Genomic DNA, 22,421 nt, shown 5'->3' with positions numbered 1-22,421 from the left:
TATACCCCATGCACCAATATAATAATACATGTAACAGACAACATAAAACATAAAATACGCACAGGGGCGGGGCACACCGCCACACTTTTGAATATATATCTCTGTCTATTTGATGTCTTATTGTGTCCACCCAGGTCTGTCTTGCAATGGTTTATTGTTTACCAATGTTACATACCCATGAATCTAAAAATGTTCCAAATAAATCCTAACAAAACTAAGTCAATTTCTTGTTTTTTTTGTTTGTTTTTTTCAGGTAGGTGCTTAGTGAATCTGGTCCATTTGTGTTACAATCATTATTTTAATTGTTTTACTGATAAAAACAAACTGTATTTGATTAGACTGAATTATATGGCTGGCAGTTTATAAAGTAGCTTGCTCCCCTAAAACCACAACAAACATGAGCCTCCCAGTACACTGAATTTTCATCAACAAGTGTGTACATCTCTCTTTGGCAGCAGATTGAAATGGTAGAACTGATGCAGGAGGTGTTTGGAACAGCCTATTCAGTATATTAGCTGATTGCACTGCCCCTGGCACAATAAGTGGCTCAATAAGAAGAGTAATTCCTATATTGCAGGAAGAGTCAGAGCATGGGAACATGCTGCTGTTTGTCAATGTTCTTTCCTTTTTTTATAATAGCATTGTTTTGGCTTACATTAAAATGTCAAAACAATTTGCTGCTGTTGTTAAATCTAGTCCAAGAAGAGAAAAACGCAGATAAGTACTGTAAAGTGCCACAATTCCCTGTTGAAAAACAGTGTGATAGTGGTGAAGAATTGCAGGCTTCCTATTGTGCTTCAAAAAATATGATGGCCTAGCTCTGTGTTTTTACACCTAAAACTGTAACAAAAACCTGACTTTTAACTGTGGGGGCACATGATGAGGGTTTATTGCGGCTTATATGCAAAGTAATTTTAGGCACATTATGTCTGGTCTCAAATGAAAAAAGAAAAATTGGTTTTCCGTTTGCATTATATGGAATTACAAAAGTAAAGCTTTTGAAAACGGACAAAACGTAGAAACTGTCTCTGCATCCCCAAATACTGTACAAACCGGTCATGAATTGCTGCAATTGAAGGTCTTTTTTGTGTTGTTCATTTTGTCTTTACAGTTTGCGTATTTCAAAGAAATTTCAGCAGTATGTTTGTAATTGTATACCTACTGTAACAGTAAAATTGTTTGAGGGCACCATATTTTGACAGATCAGCTGGGTTTTATAAATTGGGTTGAAATCAGAAGACAAAAGTAAGTTTGAGAGACATAAGGTTCTTTACAAAAGTGCTGTTTTATGTTTTGTGTTTTTTTTTAGCCTGGGGGTATCCCTAAGTGACTGAAGTAAGATCTAGGGTGGAGACCGTCATTTCATGCATGTGTGTTACTACATTCTAAACAGGGAGGTAGCTGGGGCTTGGGAAGAGATTACAGATGGTGCTGCTTAAATATTCTCTTTTAGTCAGAAGCCCTGCTGCCACAGCAGAGTGACAGTGATGGAGCAGCCTCTGGTGGGAATGTCTGTTTACCTGCTAAGGAACTACTCTAACACACGCAGACACTCACCAAGGTACTTTTGGAATATTATATCCCAGAGGACTTGCATTAACCCTTGACCTACAGACACTTGCTTTACAGAACCCTTTCACACCCTCATAACAACCTATTTAACCAGGACCATTGTATTTTTTTTAAGAGAATAGTTATTAATGCTTTGGTGTTCACCCATACTGTAGTTTCTGTCTGGCTTCTATAGTGACATGCCGTTGGAGCACAGAAGTCCACCAATAACTCTTCCTTGTGAGCCATATCTCTCTCCTGTCACGCTATTGCGGCAAAAAGGTGTGTGTGGTTTGTTTTGTTAATCAGCTTTATAGGAAACGTCTAAGCAGCATTGGAGATTTTAAGCAGTGCCATATTTTTTCAGAGATTTAAAATAGAAATATATAAGCCCAGTTCTGAAACATGCTTTTAATATTGGTAAGTGAGGAACTTTTCTCTTTTGTTTACTTTCCAAGTGTGCGTAGCAGGTGAACAGTGAGAGCTGCAGTGTCAGTAGGGACTCCAGCTACTGTATTGTTGATCTCCTGCAGCCATGCATAACAAATTGAAAACATTTAAGCAGAGGCAATCAAGGGAAGGTTTATTTATTTTTTTAAATGTTGCTCCTGTATGTATGTCAAAGAGGTGTATTTAAGCTTTTGGAGAAGAGTTATGGAGAACAAGAGCAACCGCATGAGATTTTGTTCTACAGAATATGTGTAAACAAATATCCATCATGCAATATTTGTAGGCTTTTGAAAATCAACAGAAAAAAAGACAAGGAACGAATTCATAGGGTTTTGGAAGAATGTTCAGTTATGTGAAAGTATATTTTTATTTTTATTTTATTTTAAACTATGCACCAGGAAAACATGTTTTCAAACATCCTATTTATATAGTTTTGTTTTCATTTATTATTAGCAATACTATACCCTCACTATAACATTTCTTTTTTACAATGATTTTCCAGGCAAAAGCAGGCCTTAGAATTTATTTTTAGAACACGACTAGGTAAATACAGCAATAAAAGCTGATGAGGAAAAACAGTGAAAGTCCTTGCATTTGAAGTAAAAGTAGAAACGTCTCCCTTGCTGTGAATTAAATAGCACCAATAATCATAAACACTGTGACCATGAAATTTATAGCTCCCCTCCCTCTTCCCCCTTTCCTTTCTTTAATTGACTGCATTTCTTTTTCCTTTCAGGCACCAGGTGTGCTGCAAATAAGAAGTAATAAGGTGACATTCACATGTATAATGAGATGCTGGCAGTCCAGCTTGATGAAAGGAAAACATTGCTGGATTTATGAAAGCTGGTCGGTTATACAGAAACCAGCAAGCTCTAAACCAGGATAACAGGGTTTTTATTTTTAAACCATCAACACATGCACCTGTGTACTGCAGTTCAGGAAGCTTTTGTTGGTTAATGGAACACACTTAGAGGAACACCCGAGTATATGTCCATCTGGCAGTTATAGAGACATCAATAGAGATATCAATACTGCCTGGGACCCTCTTTCTCTGTTGGCTGCGTTTTAATGACCCTCTGGTTCAGTAAAGCAAGAGACACAATGGATTTATGGATTTAAAATATATATTTTACCAGGAAACGCGCAACAAGATTTAAACAGTATATTGTTTCTATTTGATTTTGGTTTTGTGATCAGAACAGCAATATGTCTTACATTGCTCTTCAATTGAGTCCTAAGTGGAAGTATATTAATTGCTGGCAGTTGATTAGCAAACCAACTGTTTACAGTTTTTGTTTATGGCCTGTCTGTTCTATGTGTAAATACATCAACATCTGTACTATGTATACAGATGCTTTTAAATACGAGAGCTTTATCCAGCACTTAACGGTTTACAGACAGATCTTAATCTACAGACGTTGTTCAAGATGAACATACTTGTTTTGAATGAAAAGAAAGATATAAAAAGCTCTGCTTTGGTCACGAGCGGCAGCTGTCTCAGTCTGCAGTATTTCAGACTGAAAATTCACTGCTTGCTGATTAACCTTTCCATTGTAGCTGCCAGGGATTGTTGGGATTGAAGAGTATATTGGTTTTCAGGCAAGGTGTATCTTTTTGTGTTCCATGATATCTGATTTCTTTTTCTTAATGTAACTTTTGTATTGTGTTATTTAATAGGTTATTTCCAAACCATATCGCTTATGTCATCTTTGGCGCCTTACTTGTAAAGCCCCACAAGAAACAATATTTAAAATGTTCCAATTAATTTGTAGCGTAAGGGACAAGCACTTGTATACCATATGTATGGATCACATATGTTAGTAGCTGTAATTATGCTGTTCTTGGTTAGGTGGTTGGTTCCACAGGGACTCTTTAGTGTAAAAGACAGAAGTGCCGGAATAGCAAGGTGTGTTTGCTCATTAAAGTATTAAGCTTCTGCATAGTATAGAGGACTTAAGAATTATTAGTCTGCTTTTTTTTAATGGAATCAGTAAAGTAATTGCACTTATTTTCTTTCTAGTTCTTTGTTCAATGTTTTATGGAAGGTAATGTTGTCTTCATTGCAAACAAACCCATTTATTGCTGATCACCCCAGTGTGATTGCATGCTGATTTGTCTGAATCACTGTCTAAACACAAAGTTCGTTTCTCACCATGCGCTTGCTTATATAGCACCCTGATGTGTTTCTAATGGCAGCGGCTGCATTCAAATCTGCATTATGTACAGCCCACAAGGTCTGTTTATGTCCACAGTTGTTTTACTGCTGTTATAAACCCCCTTGTTTTTTATGAGCAGATGTATGGGTTTCATTTATTTTCTTTGTTGTGCTGTGGGCACTGCACTTGTAACCTTGAAATGGTTTGGTTTGTATTAAAAGACCATTAAGCACATCAGAGACTGGGTTTCTCCATTTGCCTAATGTATCTGATACATTGGGCAGTAGTGTATGTGATGAAAAGCTAAAGCAGGATTCAGCCATACTGATTACATTCTGTGTTGTTGTGAAAATCCTAAGAGTGAGTTCATTTTCTCACATAATCACTTTCAATCATAGCAGTTTACTTTGACATGGGCATTCATTTATATAGCATTACTAAATACTTACTCACTATATAGTTAGTAATAGTGAAGCTTCAGTGCTGTGTCTTCCAGAAATATTATACCATTCTGCACAAATGTTGTACTGTTTCCACCGCTGCAGAAATAAGGGTTTGAATGTATGCATACACTCAATCTTAAGATATTCAGTAAAATTAAATAGCATTAATTTGGCAATGTTCAGAATAAAGGTGCATTCAGACTTATGCAAAGCCTGGGAAGCCTATTGTTATTGCTGGGATTATTAGGCTTCCAGGCCCATAGGACTGGAAAGCCTATTGTTATTGCTGTGTTTATTATTATTATTATTATTATTATTATTATTATTATTATTATTATTATTTTTCTTTCTGCTAGAGTTGCTTGAAAGCTTACCAGATTCGGTAGGTTGGTAGATGCTTATGGGAAGATGGAAAATGCTAAAGAACTTATGTCATAAGTCACATGGTTTGGCCGCCATATTGGATTGAAAAAAAACATTTTATTTTAGAAAATGACAAGATTAACTGGTGTTCGTAAGAAGCTGATAGGTTGTGTGGTATGGCGGTATTCTCCCAAACCGCTAGTCCAATTGAAACAAACCCAATGGCACATATGATCATAGTGTGGTTGCTTTTTGGGCAGCAGTGTGGAATAGTGGTTAGGGCTCTGGACTCTTGACCAGAGGGTCGTGGGTTCAATCCCAGGTTGGGGACACTGCTGCTGTACCCTTGAGCAAGGTACTTTACCTAGATTGCTCCAGTAAAAACCCAACTGTATAAATGGGTAATTGTATGTAAAAATAATGTGTAAAAAATAATGTAATTGTATTTAAAAATAATGTGATATCTTGTAACAATTGTAAGTCCCTGGATAAGGGCGTCTGCTAAGAAATAAATAAATAAAGGGGAGCTGCTACAATACAAAACGTGGTGGCCACATTGGATGACATCATCAACATACAAAACTGGCTAATAACTCCTTATAGAGTGCAGATAGGGCCATGGTTACTATGGAACACATATAGTAACCTATGTATGCTTTATTAAAACATGTCATTGCCTGTGACCTTTGACCTCTCCTAAAGGTCAAATGTAAAACTGCCTTATAACTCATAATAGAGTGCACATACGGTGTTGGTTACTATGTAAAAATGACATTCTACCATTCTATTTGTTAAAATGTTTGGTACTGGTACTGCATTCTGCACTATTTGCTAAAGTACTGGCACTGGCATTCTGCACTATTTGCTAAAGTACTGGCAGTGGCATTCTGCACTATTTGCTAAAGTGTTTAGTACTAGTACTGGCATTTTGCACTATTTGCTAAAGTGTTTGGTACTGATGCTGTTACTGGTACTGGTCCTGGAAGCCGTAAAGTTGCTGGCAATTCTATTTTTTTTAGAAAATGCGTTTTAGATCATTGCATCCACCTGATGACATTTAGCTATATAACATTATCTATGGCTTACCAGCAGTGTGCCTCTGGGGCTTTCTGAAAAGTTTTTATTGCTCACCTCATGTCATGTGACATGATGTTCATCATGATGATGGTGTTGTCATGATCATGCCCATATGCCCCATCACACACTGTGATGAGTTTCACATTTCGGCGGCATGTCAGGCTGCATAGATGACGTGTTATGTGTGGTATAAAAGTGTCAGGATTTACACAGTGCCTGGATACAAATTGCACACTAAGGACATCTTGGTGCATAACTACCAAAGTCCTGAGCAGTTTTACACCTAGTGGCTGTTGGCATTCATCACACCATCATGCTCTGATGTGACTGATATGAACTGGAGGTGAGCAGCATATAAGATAAGGTGTGATTTAGTAATTACCTCCGCTGTTAATATAAAAATATTAATGAGTGGGGAGTGGGACCAGACCAAAGGAAGAAGGGACAGGAGTGCCGGAGAAAGGGACCGGAATTTGCTGCAAAGGACATGGAAATAATTACAGATGTGACAATTACAAAGTAAAAAGTGATTTGATTTACCTTTTAAAAAAATAAAAATAAAAATACATCTAAATTCATCACTAGTGGGTTTGTGCTATGAACAGAGCACAATAACCCTTATTAGAAGGTTACATTCCAATCTAAAGAATAAAAAAAATTGGAAGTTGTTAGGTGTATGCATAGCAATTGGGATATACATGTGTTTCAAATTCCAACCCCCGGATAGCACATTGGTGTTTGATTGCCTAAATATCTTTAGTCTTAAGTCAGTCTTTCTTTAGGTCTTTCCTGCTTGGATCATAGTCACTACATTCACTTTTAAAAGCAATCTACCCCAATTTCCTCTTGGCATCCATCTGTTTTTGACATGGGCAGTAGTTTTCTTTGATCAAGTGGACAGAGATGGACTGTATCTGTCTGAATTGCTGAGTAAGTTTACATAAATAATGCAGTTTTATCTTTTCAAGAACTAAGACAAGAAATGGGCTTTGCACTTACTTTAGGATAGTCATCAAGCTTTCCTACAGTACAAATGATCAACTAATTCATGAATCCATCTAGATGCTTTAAATGGCCACACAACTTGGCGAAAGTGCTAACAATTAACAACTTCAACTTAAACAGATAGCAAAAATACAAATATTCAATAAGAGCAGAACAACCTATTAAAAACTAGGTAGAAGTGGATCTTTCGTTTAGGCTTTAACCCTTTCAGTCCTGAATTATTTTTGTCGAGCTGAAGAATGCAAAATCAGGTTCTAAAATTCAAAAAGGAACTCCTTTATACATGAGAATAGGACAAAAAATATGTTACATATATTTATACACTACCAGACTGGGACCAAGGAGTCCCATGAGGTTCCAAGGATGTTTTCCGACAACATGTGTTAGCATACAGCACTAAGGTAAGGTGTGACATCACTGAAAGGGTTAAAAGTAGATCCCTGTGCAGTGTTCTTCAGAGGTGGTTCATAATGGTTAAAGAACGACTTCCTGGTATGACCCCTCCATAAGACACAATCAAAACTAAAACTAGAAAAGGATAACCAACACATCCAATACTGAAAATGTACTTTAAAAATACCAGTACTGTGTATGAAGAAAAGACACCACGAGGGAGGCAAGGAGGAATTTAAACTCTGTTTCTATTTGTTTCTTTATTTTTTTCAGGACCCCCTTGTAAATGAGGCCTCGGTCTCAATAGGTAAATCTCCTGGTTAAATAAATAAGTAAATACATAAATACATTTTGTGTCAAACCTTGATCTACATTTTTGAATGCACCATATTTATTTCCAGCAATTTTATTCTGTTCAATCTGCAACATCACAGAATGAGAGATTAGTGAGATTAGTTTAAAAGTAGTGACACAAAAACTAGACCTGATGGACCCATTCTGACAGGTTAGAGCTCTTTCAATTCAAACCTGCTCCCATTTTATTGTCTCTCATTCTGTCTTCTTTTTAACTGTATTGTGGAAAAAGAATGCAACTCATTTCTTTTTATGAGGGACCAGTCAGTGAAAAGATGGTTTTGTATTGTGCTTTGATTTTAATATTGGATATGTCAGTCATTTGAGGCTGAAATGTCATTCTTTGTGATGCCCATGGATTGCCAGTCTTGCAGTAACCTCTCTGTATGACACTGCTGGTTAAAGGCTTGACGCTTGTTAAGTTTGAACTCATTATAAAGAAAGGTGGCATAAAAGGAAACTTTACATTGTTTTTTTTATTTTTATTTTGAGAAGCAGCTGTGAGTTTCTTTCAAAAACACTTCCTTTCTTTTCTTTCATTTTTCTCACACTCATTCGTACTATTCCTTAGGGGGAAATGCCTCTCCCCCAAAGGCCAGTTAATTAATGCTTCAGAAGCTAGACCTGTGTCTCCTGCCTCTCCCCACACACACTCGCTCTAGAGTTGGTTACAAACACACACAGATTTGTGGAAAGATTAAACACAGTTTCATACTGGCTTTTTTTTAATGCCTGGTGCTTCAAATGAAACCTGCCACTTCCTTTCTTTTTCGACCTGCCATTTTGTAATCATAATTTATAACTCAATTTATTTATGGTTCAGCTAGATATTAGTAGGAAATGTAGTGGACAGCTTGAGCTATAATCACACTGTTGATGACACTGCAAGTTTGTAATTGGGACATACAGATTTTAGAGAGTTCTTTAAATGTGACTGGATTCCTCTTCCTTATGTTGACCTACTATGGCATGATCTTCAGGACTCGTACCTTTGACAAGGTATATGGCATACTTCTTGACTTTTTTGCTGTTAACTTCATTTGAACCCTCACTGACTTCACAGTGAATTGTGTCCTTAATGAAACTCCACACTTTAGTAGGAACTGTTTTAGAAGTGTGACTGGATTCTTCCTCATCAGTAAGTTAAAGTTATCTCAAAACCTCAGCATTAAAAAACTCCATGGAAATAAGGTATTTAAAAAATCTATTGAGAAATATAATTAAAATAACATTTCAGTTGGAAGATTAAATGCGAACACATGCAGTTTGAAACCATGATGTTGCTTATTCCTAAGCTACTTATTTTATCAAACTCTGCCATACTTTCAAGGGAGATTTGCTATTGCTTTTTTCTTTTTTAGCATCTCTCTGCTGAAATAAATTCCCTTTTAAATTACTGTACTTTTATAGAGAATTGTAATTTAGCTTTTTTCTTTTCAAAGTGGGAAATGGCTAAATATTTCTCATCAAAAAATATGAACACATCCTTAAATATGACAAGTAGGTTCTTTTAATTCTGCTTCAGCTTGCTGTGCTGCTGTGCCTAATTGGAAACATGTCAACCTGTTAAAGACAATCAAGGTTTAGGTTATGCCAAACTCTCAGTATTGCTGTGACGCATCCTGGTGGTTCTGTCACATGTATTTGCTGTTCTAGAAATCTCACACAGTCCCCGGAGTGTAGGTGACAAACCTTATTTGTTTTGTCTTTGATTTAACAAGCAAAGGTTCTACTTACATACTCTAAAGTCCACTAATCCCATTACGTAACACCATACAATATCAGCAAATACATAGGGCCATCACTCCGTTTTCATGTGGGCCTTTCCTGAAAAACACCATCAGATGGAGAGAAATGGTTAGCGTCCGCACCCAGCCCGGAGAAGGAATAAGGTTGAAAGTAATTTGCCTGTCAAACTCAGTGATCATCACGAGGCTGTTTTTATTAAATACATTGCCATCTGTTTCATACTCCGCTTTTGTGAAATGAGAAAAATGCAGGGAACGTATTTAATTATTTGGTTATGTTATCAGTGTCCAGTTACTGCGGAAAGACCCACACTGACTAGAAAGCTTTATTATTTTATATATACAGTATACTGTACGCTGTATAATCAAAGAGTCTTTGTGGCTGCTGATTGCCTGCTGGAGGAATATGCATTATTAATGCATGTGAACCGATATGGTTTTGGCCTCTGGAGGTTACACCACTGGGCATTCAGGTCATGATTTCTGATTCGGGCAGTTTACTAATTTATTCTATAGTTTTAGCTTGCAAAAAGAGAGCTAGTTGGGATGACATGACCAGTGGCAATAGTAAAGGACTTTAATAAGAGTCACTGACTCATGTTGTGACCTTGGGCAAGTCACTCATCTTCCCTTTGCTTCAGTTCTTTGAGCTGTTAAAGTGGGTCCCTGACTATAAACACAGTGTTGCATCTGATTTGAGCTCTCTGAGGTGAATAATCTCAAAATAAATAATGAAGGCCTGCTTTTTCTTGTAAAGGTCCTTTATATTGGAACATATTAACTTCAGTTAGATCCTCCATAAAAGCCTCAGGATATTTCAGACTGACCCCTATTACAATCATTATCTTGGCGTCCCCCAATCTTGCTTACTGGGTTTGCTTACAGCTGGTTGCTCTTTTCACACATCAGATGTGTGGGGTTTATGCATATGGTCTAAACAACAGCAGATCTGAATACTGCCAGCCTTTATGTCATTAAAAAATGACCTGTTGTGCACCACGGTTATGAAATCCACTCTCTCCAGTACCGTTTTCACACCAGGCTTTCAAGCAGCAGCGAGTGCGCATTGAGGCTGTTACTGTTCACACTAGAAGAAAATCTGGGAGCGAGTTCATCTAACTCCTGAATTAACAGAAAGAGTTCCAATGCTGCGTTTAACATAGTACTTCTGCTTTGCACTCATGCGCAGAGAAAATGTAACTATATGTGCTGTCCAAATACAGTTATCAGTTCTTTTTTTTTTTGTTCTTTTTACTGAGCTGAGAGTTCTATTGTCAAGGCAACAAGCAGGAATTGTGTGTGAAAACTGGTTAGAGAAGGGTTTTTAAATGACCAGGTGCCTTGGAATATGAGAAATCGGGCCCCTATATAATTCTATTCTGACCTGGTTAAATAAATGGTTCCTCCCCTGTAGTTTCCTGGGCAACTCCCAACAGGTAACCAAGTGACCTTAGGTGAGACTTATTACTGCAATAACACTGCTACGTGTGACCTGTTCAGAGAGTTCAGATTACGCAATTTCCTTGTACCTGGTCATTGAAATGCTGTGATGTCACAAGGGTAGGCTGTTAAACTCCGGTAATTGAGGAGCCCCTCTTAACTGTAAAGTAGCCATCACACTGCTGAAAAGTATTACTGAGGCAAAAATCAGATGAAACCAAAACCCTCTTGGAAAGCAGTTGGATTGCAAGTTTCTAAGTGGGTCAGATTTACTGTCAAAAAAATCTTCTCTTAAAATTGCACTTAGTGGCAGAGTAGCTTTTTCTGTTTTTGATCAGCTCAAGCTGTAATTGACATCGCTGTGAACAGAAGCATTCATCTAAAGACAGCTTCTGAAACAAGGGAAGAAGGGTGAATACATTACTGAAGATACAATACGTTGGTATGCAATTGCAGAATTATTTGGACAATAAAAGATTTGAACAAAAAAATAAAGTTATTTTTTCCGAACCAGTGGAGTTCGGTTTTGTAAAACCTGCTTGTGTTGTACATTCTGAATTGTCATACCTACTTACAGTATGGAACCTGAGATATACAAAAATAACACAATGGAGGCCCAGTGCTCATTATTCTGCGCACTTCTGATTTGATTTACAGTCATCACTGAAGCGCATCAGGTCAGTAACATCAGATTTTCGTAATCAAATGAACCTTGTCTTGTTAATTGTGATTGTTAAGTTTGAAAACCTTACCTTGTCAAACAGTGTTGCTACAACTGTTTAAGTAAGGTATGTATATTGTTTTAATTCATTTTTTTTTACATTTTTACCACTTTTTTACATTTTTAAATAGCATTCCCTGCCTCAAGATGGCTTCACATGTACCTGCATGGACCTCTGAGAACTACATTTCCGATCATCATCCTCCTCCTCTCTGGTAAATCCATCTCATGTAGTTCTGAGAGGTCCATGCGGGTACATGTGAAGCCATCTTGAGTTGTCAAAATTAAAAACAAAACAAACAAAAAAAAAGAAACAGTACACACACCTTAACTAAACAGTTGTAGCAACACATGGGAAAGACACTGTAAGGAAAACGGCCTGATTGTTTTTTTTATTCAGGTCTGCTTGTTTGCCTGGTATCATTTCTAATGAATTCAGAGTGGCTGCAGTGCTGATATAAATTAATTAAAGGGGAATTTTCCTTTCCTGTTGTTCAATTTCAGGTGTCCTGAAAAGGGTATTTTGTGAGAACGATGTATAGTGATTGATCAGATCTCAAGTCTGGTTGTCAATGACATGAAATAATCAGGTGACATGATATACATTAGTGGTTGTGCTCCACTATGCAAGAATTTGAAACAAGGGATTTTGTCTGGGAGATAAGGGGATACCATTCCTGGAATTTTGTTGGTGTAAACATATATTAACATGCGTATGTTGTGTACATTGATTACTGACAGTGACCCTAGGGGTCTTGGTTCTGAGGAAACATAAAATAACTGCCACAAACATCATGCATCTGACACTGTACATTACCATTTAAATGTTACAGTTATAGAACATGTTTTACTGGTGAGAAGCTTTGTTTACTGAGGAGATCATTGGGGGTTCTGATATTATCTAGGTGGCTTTACGCAAGGTTTATAGAAAGGGGGAGGAGATGCAAAGGCTTTGTGGGCACCATTTTGGATACATTGGCTGACTAGAAAAATCCCTCTCACTCACATTTAGGGGCATGCCAAGGTACAGAACAGTTTGATCCAAAAATGTGCCCAATCAGAAAAAAAAGAAGTTTACTAAACTTAGGTAGCCAGAATACCATGACCCGAGCTGGTAACTTTGAAACAAATAACTGCAGATTTATACAGCATTGCAATAGAACACCCACTAATAGAGGAGAATGTATATGGATCTGAGGCCATTGTTAGTAGCAACATTCTTGAAATGTATTTTTGTTTACGACTGAATAAGGGTGTCTGCTAAGAAATAAATCATAATAATAATAATAATAGTAATAATAATAATAATAGTAATAATAATAGTTTATTTTAGTATTTTTGTATTCTACTTGACCTCTTTTAATATTAAGACCAACATTTACCAGTCTTGAAATTGTCTGTTAACAAATGAGTCATCCCAATTTATTTAAAAAGGAAGGGAACGCTAATGAAAAGACCTAATTTACAGATTTAAGAGTGGTTTAGTCTGACCTAGACCTAAAAAGAACCCTTCAGAGAGCTCCACAATTCAGTGTATGTGCACACCGGGAGTATTGGGGCAAGAAGGATATGTGTGTTTGGGTTTGACATGTTTTGCTGCCCCCACTCTTAGCACCAGTTGCTTGTGACTCTGTCTTTTGTTTACATCATCTTTTTTTACCCTGGTTACAGGAAGTGGCTGGAGAAAAACTTGCAGTGTTATAATTTTATTTTGAGTTTAAACAAGTGCAAGATTTGAAAGTGATGGATGAAAAGGAAACAGAAATGTGAACATTACAAAATAGCCTTGGGTCTAATTAGGTTGTGCAGGGATGAATAACAGCATTAATATGCAGAAATTAGACATATCTCAGCTTGTGATTTTCAGTAGCAGACAACCAAGTAAATTAATCTATGGAGAATATCAAATGCCCTGTAGCAGGACATCATTTTGACTTAAAATGAGTGAGAAAGACCAAAGAGCCCACCCCTAACACCCAAGGCATAATTGAGACATGTATCTATAGTTTTTAAAACACACTTTTCTGTAAATAAACTGTTCCTGCCATGACTGATTAATCGGTTATGCAAATGACTGACATATTCTCTACTATATAAAAATGCTGTTTAGTTTCATTCACAAGAGGCAATATTGAATATTTGATAGAGGTGACAGGAGCATTTGTATTGTACATACATATAACTGAGGTTGCACTAGCAACAGCAACGCATTTTTCAAATGGAATAAAGGATGTGTTTTGTCAAACAAAGATGTCTTAAAAAGGCCACATTATGCATAAATGCTTCAGGCATTAGTGGGTTATGAAGAATGATCTCCCTTGTAAAAAAATAAGTTGTTACATAATCTCCTTACAAACTAAAAATGTTGGCATGGTACTTTTGGTTATTGTCTGTCTACACTGGCATAGTCCATGGATGTCAAGTCTCAAGGTGTACCCGTGAAAATTTCACAATTTTGAGAGTCTCACGGCCGTGCAATGGATTTTCATGTTTGTGCATAAGTTTGTTATTGTTTGCGAGGCTGCGAAACCCTTTATACATGATACAACGGTAAATCCTATACAACTGTTGAAAAATATAATGTTCTTTATGATGCCAGTGTCAGTGGTTATAAAGACAATAAAAAGAAAGACGCCATATGATGAGAAATAACAGAACAATTGGAAATTGACAGTATGTCTGTCTTTCTTTATTTCACCTTAATTTTAGTCAAAGTGATGGGGAGTGCCACACACTGGTTTTGTATATCTGTAAAATGACGCTTATTTGTTTTAATAATGTTGACCAATAATAATCACATTCACAGACTAACTGAAGGTTTTATTAAAACTGAAAATCAGTTTAAAAAAGTTTATTAAACTAATTCTCAGTATTTACAAAGAAATATATGTAGATGTATTTTTTTTTTTAAATAATTTACATGTTAAACCAGATCACATATAAACATTCACTGTTAAATGTATATTTTTTAGTGTGTGGTGTACACAGACTATTTCTTTGTTTTATTTATTTTTGTTTCGTTGTGTTTTTTTTTTTAATGTACTTCTGCTGTATTCGTGTCATTTGCTTCGCTCCCGGTGTGCATATTCCTTAAGTCTAGGTCAATGGCATAGCTGTCAGCCATGTGCAAAATTCTTGATCCGTCACCAGCCCCCCTCCCCCCCCCCCCAAAAAAAAACAAAATCTAGTGGTCAAGGTTAAGGTTTTTCATCAATCCCAAGGTTTTTCAGAAGGGGTCTGTGGCAAAGTGCCCCGCCCCTGTGTGCATTTGTGTGTTCTATGTTGTATGTATGCGTGCGTATGTTAATGTTGGTGTATAGATTGGTACACGGGATATAAACAGGTCTGTGTTTCACGTGTGTTTAAATTGTATATTTGTATTTAGGCACGGGATTGCACATCACGCACGTGCATTTAAAATATAATATGCGAGCACGGGGTTGCACAGAATTAATTCACGTGCTGGAATTCAAGTGAATAATTAATTAGTAATTGAATCCCAGCACAACAGTATATATAGATGCACATTTTCATTCAGTCGGGGTTGGGTGTTCGGAAGAGGAGAACGGGTGAGAGAGAGAGGAGTAATTAAGATCGTAAAAGTAAAGAGAAGTGTTTTGTTTGTACTCACCGTGTTTGTTTGTCTCTCCGTGCACCGTTTGTTTAGTGTTAATCCGTTTTGTCTGTCTGTTTATTTTGGCTATAGTGCCGTGTCCTGTTTTTGTGCTGTTTGAAACCTTTTATTTTGTTAATAAACGCTGAGTGCAGCCATTGCACTCAGCTCATCACAACCACTGTCTCTGTATTCCTTCCTGCTTCTGGTCTGACGCCACCCACTCTGGCCGTCTTTGTGACAGGGTCTCTCTGGTATGAACACTTAGGAGTTGACAGGTCTGATAGTCATTCAAGTGGTTAACCACTAATGGCTTCGCTTTTGTTGTAGTTTCTCATTTTTGGTAATTCACTTCCAGTCCCCAGCGGTAAATTATGACTAGATAATGTTTATACAAAAAAAGAAGCCATCCATTGATTCTCAGCCTCCATTTCACTAACAGGTTACAAAATGTTTGTGGTTTTTATTTTTTATTTATTTTTTATCTTTTATGGATAGAAAATGCATATATTTATTATATTTCACTTGCAGCTGAGGATCATTACTCATTATTTGCAAATAACTGCTTGTCAAGTTTGTTGTATGTATAATTTTTTAATTGGCTGCAATTAATGTAGTGAAATGCCGAGTTTTCAGCATATTTAGTTTTTCATAAAGTCTTGCACAAACACAGTGACGGACAGCGTAATCAGTTCAGTGTATTAGAATGAGATACTGTACATTATTCCATATGAAATGCTCATTAGGTCTGCACGCTATGTATCGCAGACAGTTATTCCATCCAATTTGAAATGCATCTAGGCTAAACATACACCTGTATTTAAAAAAATATGTTTGATTTAATCATGTTGCATTTATTAAAGTACTAAATACAATAGAGGGAAACGCAATACTTCAGGCCTATGGAGATTCATGGTGCTGTTTACCTTATTAAAGATAGATCAGATAAAAAAAAAAAGATCTTGCTTTGTGTAAAGATCACAGGATTTACTGAACTCCGGTTTCATCAGCTTTGTGGCTGACACCAGAACGGTTCTTCATTCTGTATCGCTCTTCATTGAAATTGATCAAAGAGGAGGTACACTAGGCTATATAAAACCATTAAATGTTTTGGCCTCTGGTGTTTCACGCTAAAATGTAGTTATGACCCAACACAAAACATTTGCATTGAGAATTGTTAGGTGCTAAAAGGACTCTTAAGCAGGACAGGACACTGTTTGGATGAAGGATTGCCAAGTGAGCAAAGCTGTGATACAGACCACACACTCCTCCAGGGAAGGAGATGAGACCACTAATCTCATTGTATGTGTGTCTGGAGCAGGAATCTGCCTTGTCACAGGCAGATGTCCAGGTTAAGATTACAGTGCCATTTAGTTCCCATTGTTAGGCCACCGTAAAAATAATCCAGTTTTCCTCATTAGTGCTTAGCCCTTTCCCATTCCATCAGCCTTTGATGCTTCTTGGCAGTAGCCGGCGTATCATCCTACAGTTGCAGCTCGGGATTTTAGGCAGTTTATGACAGATTTCCCATTCTGCAGCAACACAAAGCTAATGTCTTTGAATTACAGCTTATTGTTTTGAGCAGCCATTTACAAAGGGAGAGGGAGGTATAAACTTCCCTTTGTTAAATCAGTCTTATAAAGACCTAAACTCACAATGTGACAGTATTTAGATCATTTATATAGCAGCAGCATAACATGATTCAAATTCTTGAATTATTATTATTATTATTATTATTATTATTATTATTATTATTATTATTATTATTATTATTTTGTTTTTAAATCCCTTCACATTAAATTGGAAAGCCAGAAAAAAAGACTTGGCTACAGACTTCTTTTAAGGACTTATTTGTAAAATAAATACATCAACTACAATGAGTATTGTGTTCCATTAGGTTCTAAGAACATTGCTGTTCATGGGGAAAGAAACCAAATGGGACTCCTCCCCTTTGCACTAACAATGCTAAACTGCTACCCTAATAAACCCGCTGTGGGTAATCTGCCAGCTACCCCTGGCTAAATAACTGTAACCTGCTCTGAGCATGCCTTTTTGTCCCTTAGTGGCATCTATGGTAAGTGAGTGACAGTAAACCTTTTACTGACAATTATTTGTGGTTATTTAATAGCATTTCCCATTTCCCAGTGTGCTTCAAAGGGCGCCCAACTGCCTACTAACTGCTGGTTTTGACCCCATACAGTTTAAGCTCTAAAAGAATTATTAACAGCATGTTCATTAGAAAAAAGAGTAAGAGACCACATACCAGTCATTTTAAAGAGGCAGTTTCTGTCAGTGAAATCCACATTTATTAAATATTTGTATCTGGGTGACTCCTGTTAGTTACCACAGATCTACATTGAATTTAGATTACTAAGCTTGATACTATCCCCCCTTGAAAAACATATAACAAACTGTAATCGTATGCAGCTTTTCTGAAACATGTTTTTTTATGCATTGTGTATCAAGTAAATACAAATGTGATCCAGGTGGACATTAACAGAAAATAGCTTTTATACATAATTTTTGCTGTTTTGACTTCTGGGCAGAAATCACAAAATAACAAAAGTGATGGCAGTAGCACCACAGGTGGACTTCAGAAACTGCAATGGAAATAGAAGGCGGCCTCTCTTCACTGTATCTCGATCAACTGTCTAGCTTCGGTATACCTGAGAAAGACCAGTGGTAACAAGTCCTAAGCAAAGGCCATTTGTAACCCAACCTAATAAGCCACACTTCCAGTAAGAACGTAGTCCATAAAGTCTGCTAATTAAAAAATAATGAATTTCTAACTAGAAGGCAGCACTCGTGGATATGTGAGTGAAACACTGTGGATAAAATGTCATACCCATGTGTATTTACAGTTAATGGAACCTTGTGAACTTTTTTCAGGTTTGGCAAAAAGAAGGATGAGAAGGGAAAGCCGGAACAGAAGATTCTTAACAAACAGAGGTCTGAAATGCTAAGTGAGGAGGAACTTGAGAAAATGAAAGAAGAGAGAGAGAGGTAAGAGTCCTATTCATTTTCAGTATGATTGTTTGGGGAAGTAGCAGAGGGTGTGCATCACTTAGATTTGGGCCAACTGAAGTACTTTAAAAACTAGCTCGAGTCAGATGCTATGCAACTTTTTTTGTAGTTTTTTGGCATGAGAGCTGAAACTAATGTTCGGAAACTGGCGAGGGCCCGTCTCCAGCATCTGCTTGACATGTGTTGATTGACAGAGCCTCATTCAGTATTTAAACAGTTAATGAATGGGCAGGATGTTGAACTCCCTCTTTTGAAGATGTTCTTTTCCTAATAAAGGACCTTACCAGTCTCTCTAATTGTATTTGGACCTCCATCTGGTTTTAATTTTATTAACAATCGGTTCTCCCTGTGACCCCTTCCTGCACCACGCGACTTGCTGTCAGGCAGTTACCGACTTCAGTTACTTACAGTCCCTAAGAAGCAAATTATACTGGTACTTAAGGGACAATTTTTTACTTTAATGCTGTGCAGACCGCAAAATTAAGCAATTGCAAAATGAATTGCCTACTGTCAAATCCAGATTAACCTGACCAGTGGTTTACCATGCAAGACCTTCCTGGTGAAAGAGCCACAATCATGGAAACAGTCTAGACTTCGTGAATGTGTCTGAATAACGATGGCAATCAGGTTGTTTTTAGCCCTGAGGCTGCAGATTAGGCAAATGGTCAGGAAACTGGATTAATGGGCATTTCAATTAAGCAGTCCACAACATGACTCAACAGGAATACCTAACCATTGTCTAAAGTCAGGGGAGTTAGCAACAGCTTTACCTCTTAGAATACCTTCTGACGATTGTGTGACTGTCTTATCTGCTCTGAGTACCATATAAAACAGCTCATGTGCTGCAGATATCTGAGAAACAAAAGATTTAATCTAGAAGTAGGAAGAGAGTACCCACACAGGCAACACCGACCTGGAATAAGAGACACTCTAGATGTATGTCCTCTGTTAGCTTTTGTGTTATTTGCTGAAGCTTTCATATAATTGAAAAAAAGTGGAAGTAAAATCCAGCCAAGTATTTTTTTAATGTTCTTTCTTATTTCATGGCAATTGTTCAAAACAAGATGAAATTGGCAGTAGTGTATTTCTTTTAATAAAATAAAATGCTTTAGTACATGTTGTTAGTGCTATTAGAGATTTTAAAGTAAATGCATCAGCAATTAAAAAAACATGTGCTGATTTGGCATAATAATCCACAGAGCATTTAGGGTACCAAAGAGCTGTTTTTGTTAAGAGTGGATCTCCATTTAAGTTAAAACTGGACTAAATTGGCCTTTTGTTTAATTTAAAAGGAGTGCCTTCCACTATATCCAAATACAATTGTTTTCACTGGTTCATTTAAGGTATTCCCAAACAAGTCAGATTTACATTACAGCATTGATTACATTTAAATAAAATTAACTTTGAAGAGATTGTTTCTGTACAGGCACTTATTTGTTTTAAATGATCAGAATCACCTTTTAAACTTTAGATCTAAGAGCTCACAATAGGGTTAACAGATAACTGGTTGGATGGGTAGTTATACACACCCCTGCACAAATAATCTTAGTATTAGTCACCAATTATTACAGTATGTTTTAATGTTCAGAATCTCATACTACAAGCAAAGGATTGCCTTTATATTTTAGCAAACCCTGATACATTTGGGTACGAATCTGAATATATATCTGACTATTTTACGTAGTTTCCTTCCATTAGCCATTATACATTCCCTGGAATCTGCTGTAGGGGGTGCTCCAGACACCGTGCTCCAGGAGTGTTCCTTCTGTCAATGTCGGTATGTAACGTAACCAAGCCATAATGTTTGTTTTATTAATGTAAGGATTGAAGCGAAACACCAGGAGCTGAGGGAGAAGCAAGCCAAAGTGAAATATGATCACGTTCCTGCTCATGGTCCCCCACTGCCTGATTTTGAGGATGACGTAGCCGACCCAAACTATGCACAAATCAACAACTTCAGGGAAAAGGCACCGCCCCAGAGTGTGTACAGGTCACCCTCCCCACACCTGCCCCCTGCACCCATTAACTACCAGAGGGACCCTCCTGCAGATCAAGAGCATCTGGAAGGACTCTACGCCAAGGTTAACAAACCTCGAAGCCAGCCCGCTCCGCATGCTGACAGGTACCAGAAATAGTGATGGTCTTTTTTTTACAATGGTACCATGATAATTGTATTAGACTAATACATCCCGTGCCACCCTAAAAGAAAACCAAAAATAAACAAACCATGCCAAATTAGATTATAATGAATTTGTGTGATGTTGTAAAATTAGGTGTTGGTTTAACTCTTCATTTTAGTGTAACACAGAATGAGGAAAAACTACTTTTTTGAAAAATCAGGCAAAACAGATTGTCTTTATATATTTGACATGCTCTGTATTTACGGTTGTAGTCCAGTGTCTATGGTGTAGTTTGATTTTAATAATATCTTGAATTATCTCAGGGGTTTTTTGACCTCTGTTCTGAGCTCAATCCGCAGGGACCCCAAGTCCAAGAACGGTTAATCACTAAAAAGATTGCTACCCTAAATACATAAGAGCAGAGAGATTCAGACTCCCTGAATGTGTTTGATTAAAGAGGACACTTAGATAGGGATGTATTGTGAAAATGAAAAATTTTAATTTGGAAGAGCTCTCATTAAATATTTAGGAATTGTGATATTCATGTTCAGGACCTCCCTGGGTCTCTTGGTTTGGGGGTTATGGGACAGGAATCTGCTTTACTCACTACTTGATCATTTATGTTAACACCGAGGAGAGATTAATAAAACACATTATTTCAGTTTAACTGCTGATGGCGTCTATGCAGATCTAAGCAATGAAACATTAGCAGTTTATTTCACTTGTTATTAAAGAGGTTGACACTTTGCATAGCTCAGTAAGTTTTGTCCATGTGTTTGTTTGGCAGCAAAGTCTCTGCAGTGTCCTTTGACTTCACTCCCCATTCTCAGTATTGCATCCGCAGGAGCACTTAGGAAACAACAAATTAAAAGATTCCAGTACACTACTATAAAGATGACTGAACAAGCTAAATGCTTTGATGCACACTGCTGTGAAATGATTGAATAAAATAATACCAGAATGAATGCCAGGGCCATTAAGATTGTTTATGATAATGCGATGTTAATAGTTATTTTTTGGTAAGAGTAATTAGTGCATGGTATACATGCAAAGTCCCATTAGTAACACTGCATAATTAAAAAAAGATAAATATAGATTTAAAGTCCGCTTATGTTGTCAATTGTAAAGCTACTGAAGCAACCAATTAAAGTATTTCTTTAAGATACTTGTTTGTAATAAAAAAAATAAAAATAAAAATAAACACTGCTTGTCATATATATCTCCATGTAAAAGTTTAGTAAGAGTAAAGCCGTGAATTGAGGATTTCATCTTTTTACATCATAAAAATAAAAGTCCCCACCTAAGCTCCTCCCATACACCACATTCAAACTATAATTTGCTGCTTTCTGGAAAGCAGATTACAATTTCCAAAAAAATGTGTAACAAATACATACCCAGTAATGGCCAGTGTTTCTTTTCCTGGGGAAAAAAAAAGATTATAATAAATAATACAATATGTACATACTGTAACTAGAATAATTGTGTTACCAAAATAAATAATGGGCCCCGGTGTATTTAATAATACTCACTGCAATTTCTTTAGTAAACATTTCTAGGCTGTTTTTAAGCAACAGGCAGAGATGGCTGTAGGGTGACGTAAGACCAGAAACAGAAACCAAAACACAAGTACTGGCGGGTGAAACTGAGATGCTGCTGCGCTCAGCGTTTTATTAAACAAACAAAAGTAAATGTTTTAACAAAACAAAACACTTAAAACAAAAGGGCATGTAGGCCAAACAAACAAACAAATGGAACAAAACAAGCATCATGATGGTGTAGACCCAGCACGCTTTAGCAATTGTTTTATATTTTATGATTTAGGTTACCTCCTCTCTCTACTCCAGTTCACCACTCTCCGAACACTCGCAACCCGTTGCAGCCAAAGCTGCAGGTTTTTATAGTGGTGACCGAGGGATTAACTAGCTATTAATTATCTTGTTAACCCCTCAGTCACATTCTGCAC

The 22,421-nt window shown here is 37.0% G+C and overlaps 1 protein-coding gene across 2 annotated transcripts in view; it reads left to right on the top strand.

Moving 5' to 3' along the window:
- Nucleotides 1-22,421, top strand: part of LOC117410617 (partitioning defective 3 homolog B-like) — a 239,626-nt gene that overhangs the window by 167,306 nt on the left and 49,899 nt on the right. For both annotated transcript variants that reach the window (XM_059032166.1, XM_059032167.1), the window contains exons 19-20: nt 18,204-18,317; nt 20,161-20,460. In XM_059032166.1, coding sequence (XP_058888149.1) covers nt 18,204-18,317; nt 20,161-20,460 — 414 coding nt within the window. The remainder of the gene's footprint in view (nt 1-18,203; nt 18,318-20,160; nt 20,461-22,421) is intronic.

This window comes from Acipenser ruthenus, chromosome 10, assembly GCF_902713425.1.
Source record: "Acipenser ruthenus chromosome 10, fAciRut3.2 maternal haplotype, whole genome shotgun sequence".
NCBI lineage: Eukaryota > Metazoa > Chordata > Actinopteri > Acipenseriformes > Acipenseridae > Acipenser > Acipenser ruthenus.
Note: the sequence above shows the minus strand (reverse complement) of the source record. Positions and strands in the feature narration are given on the sequence as shown.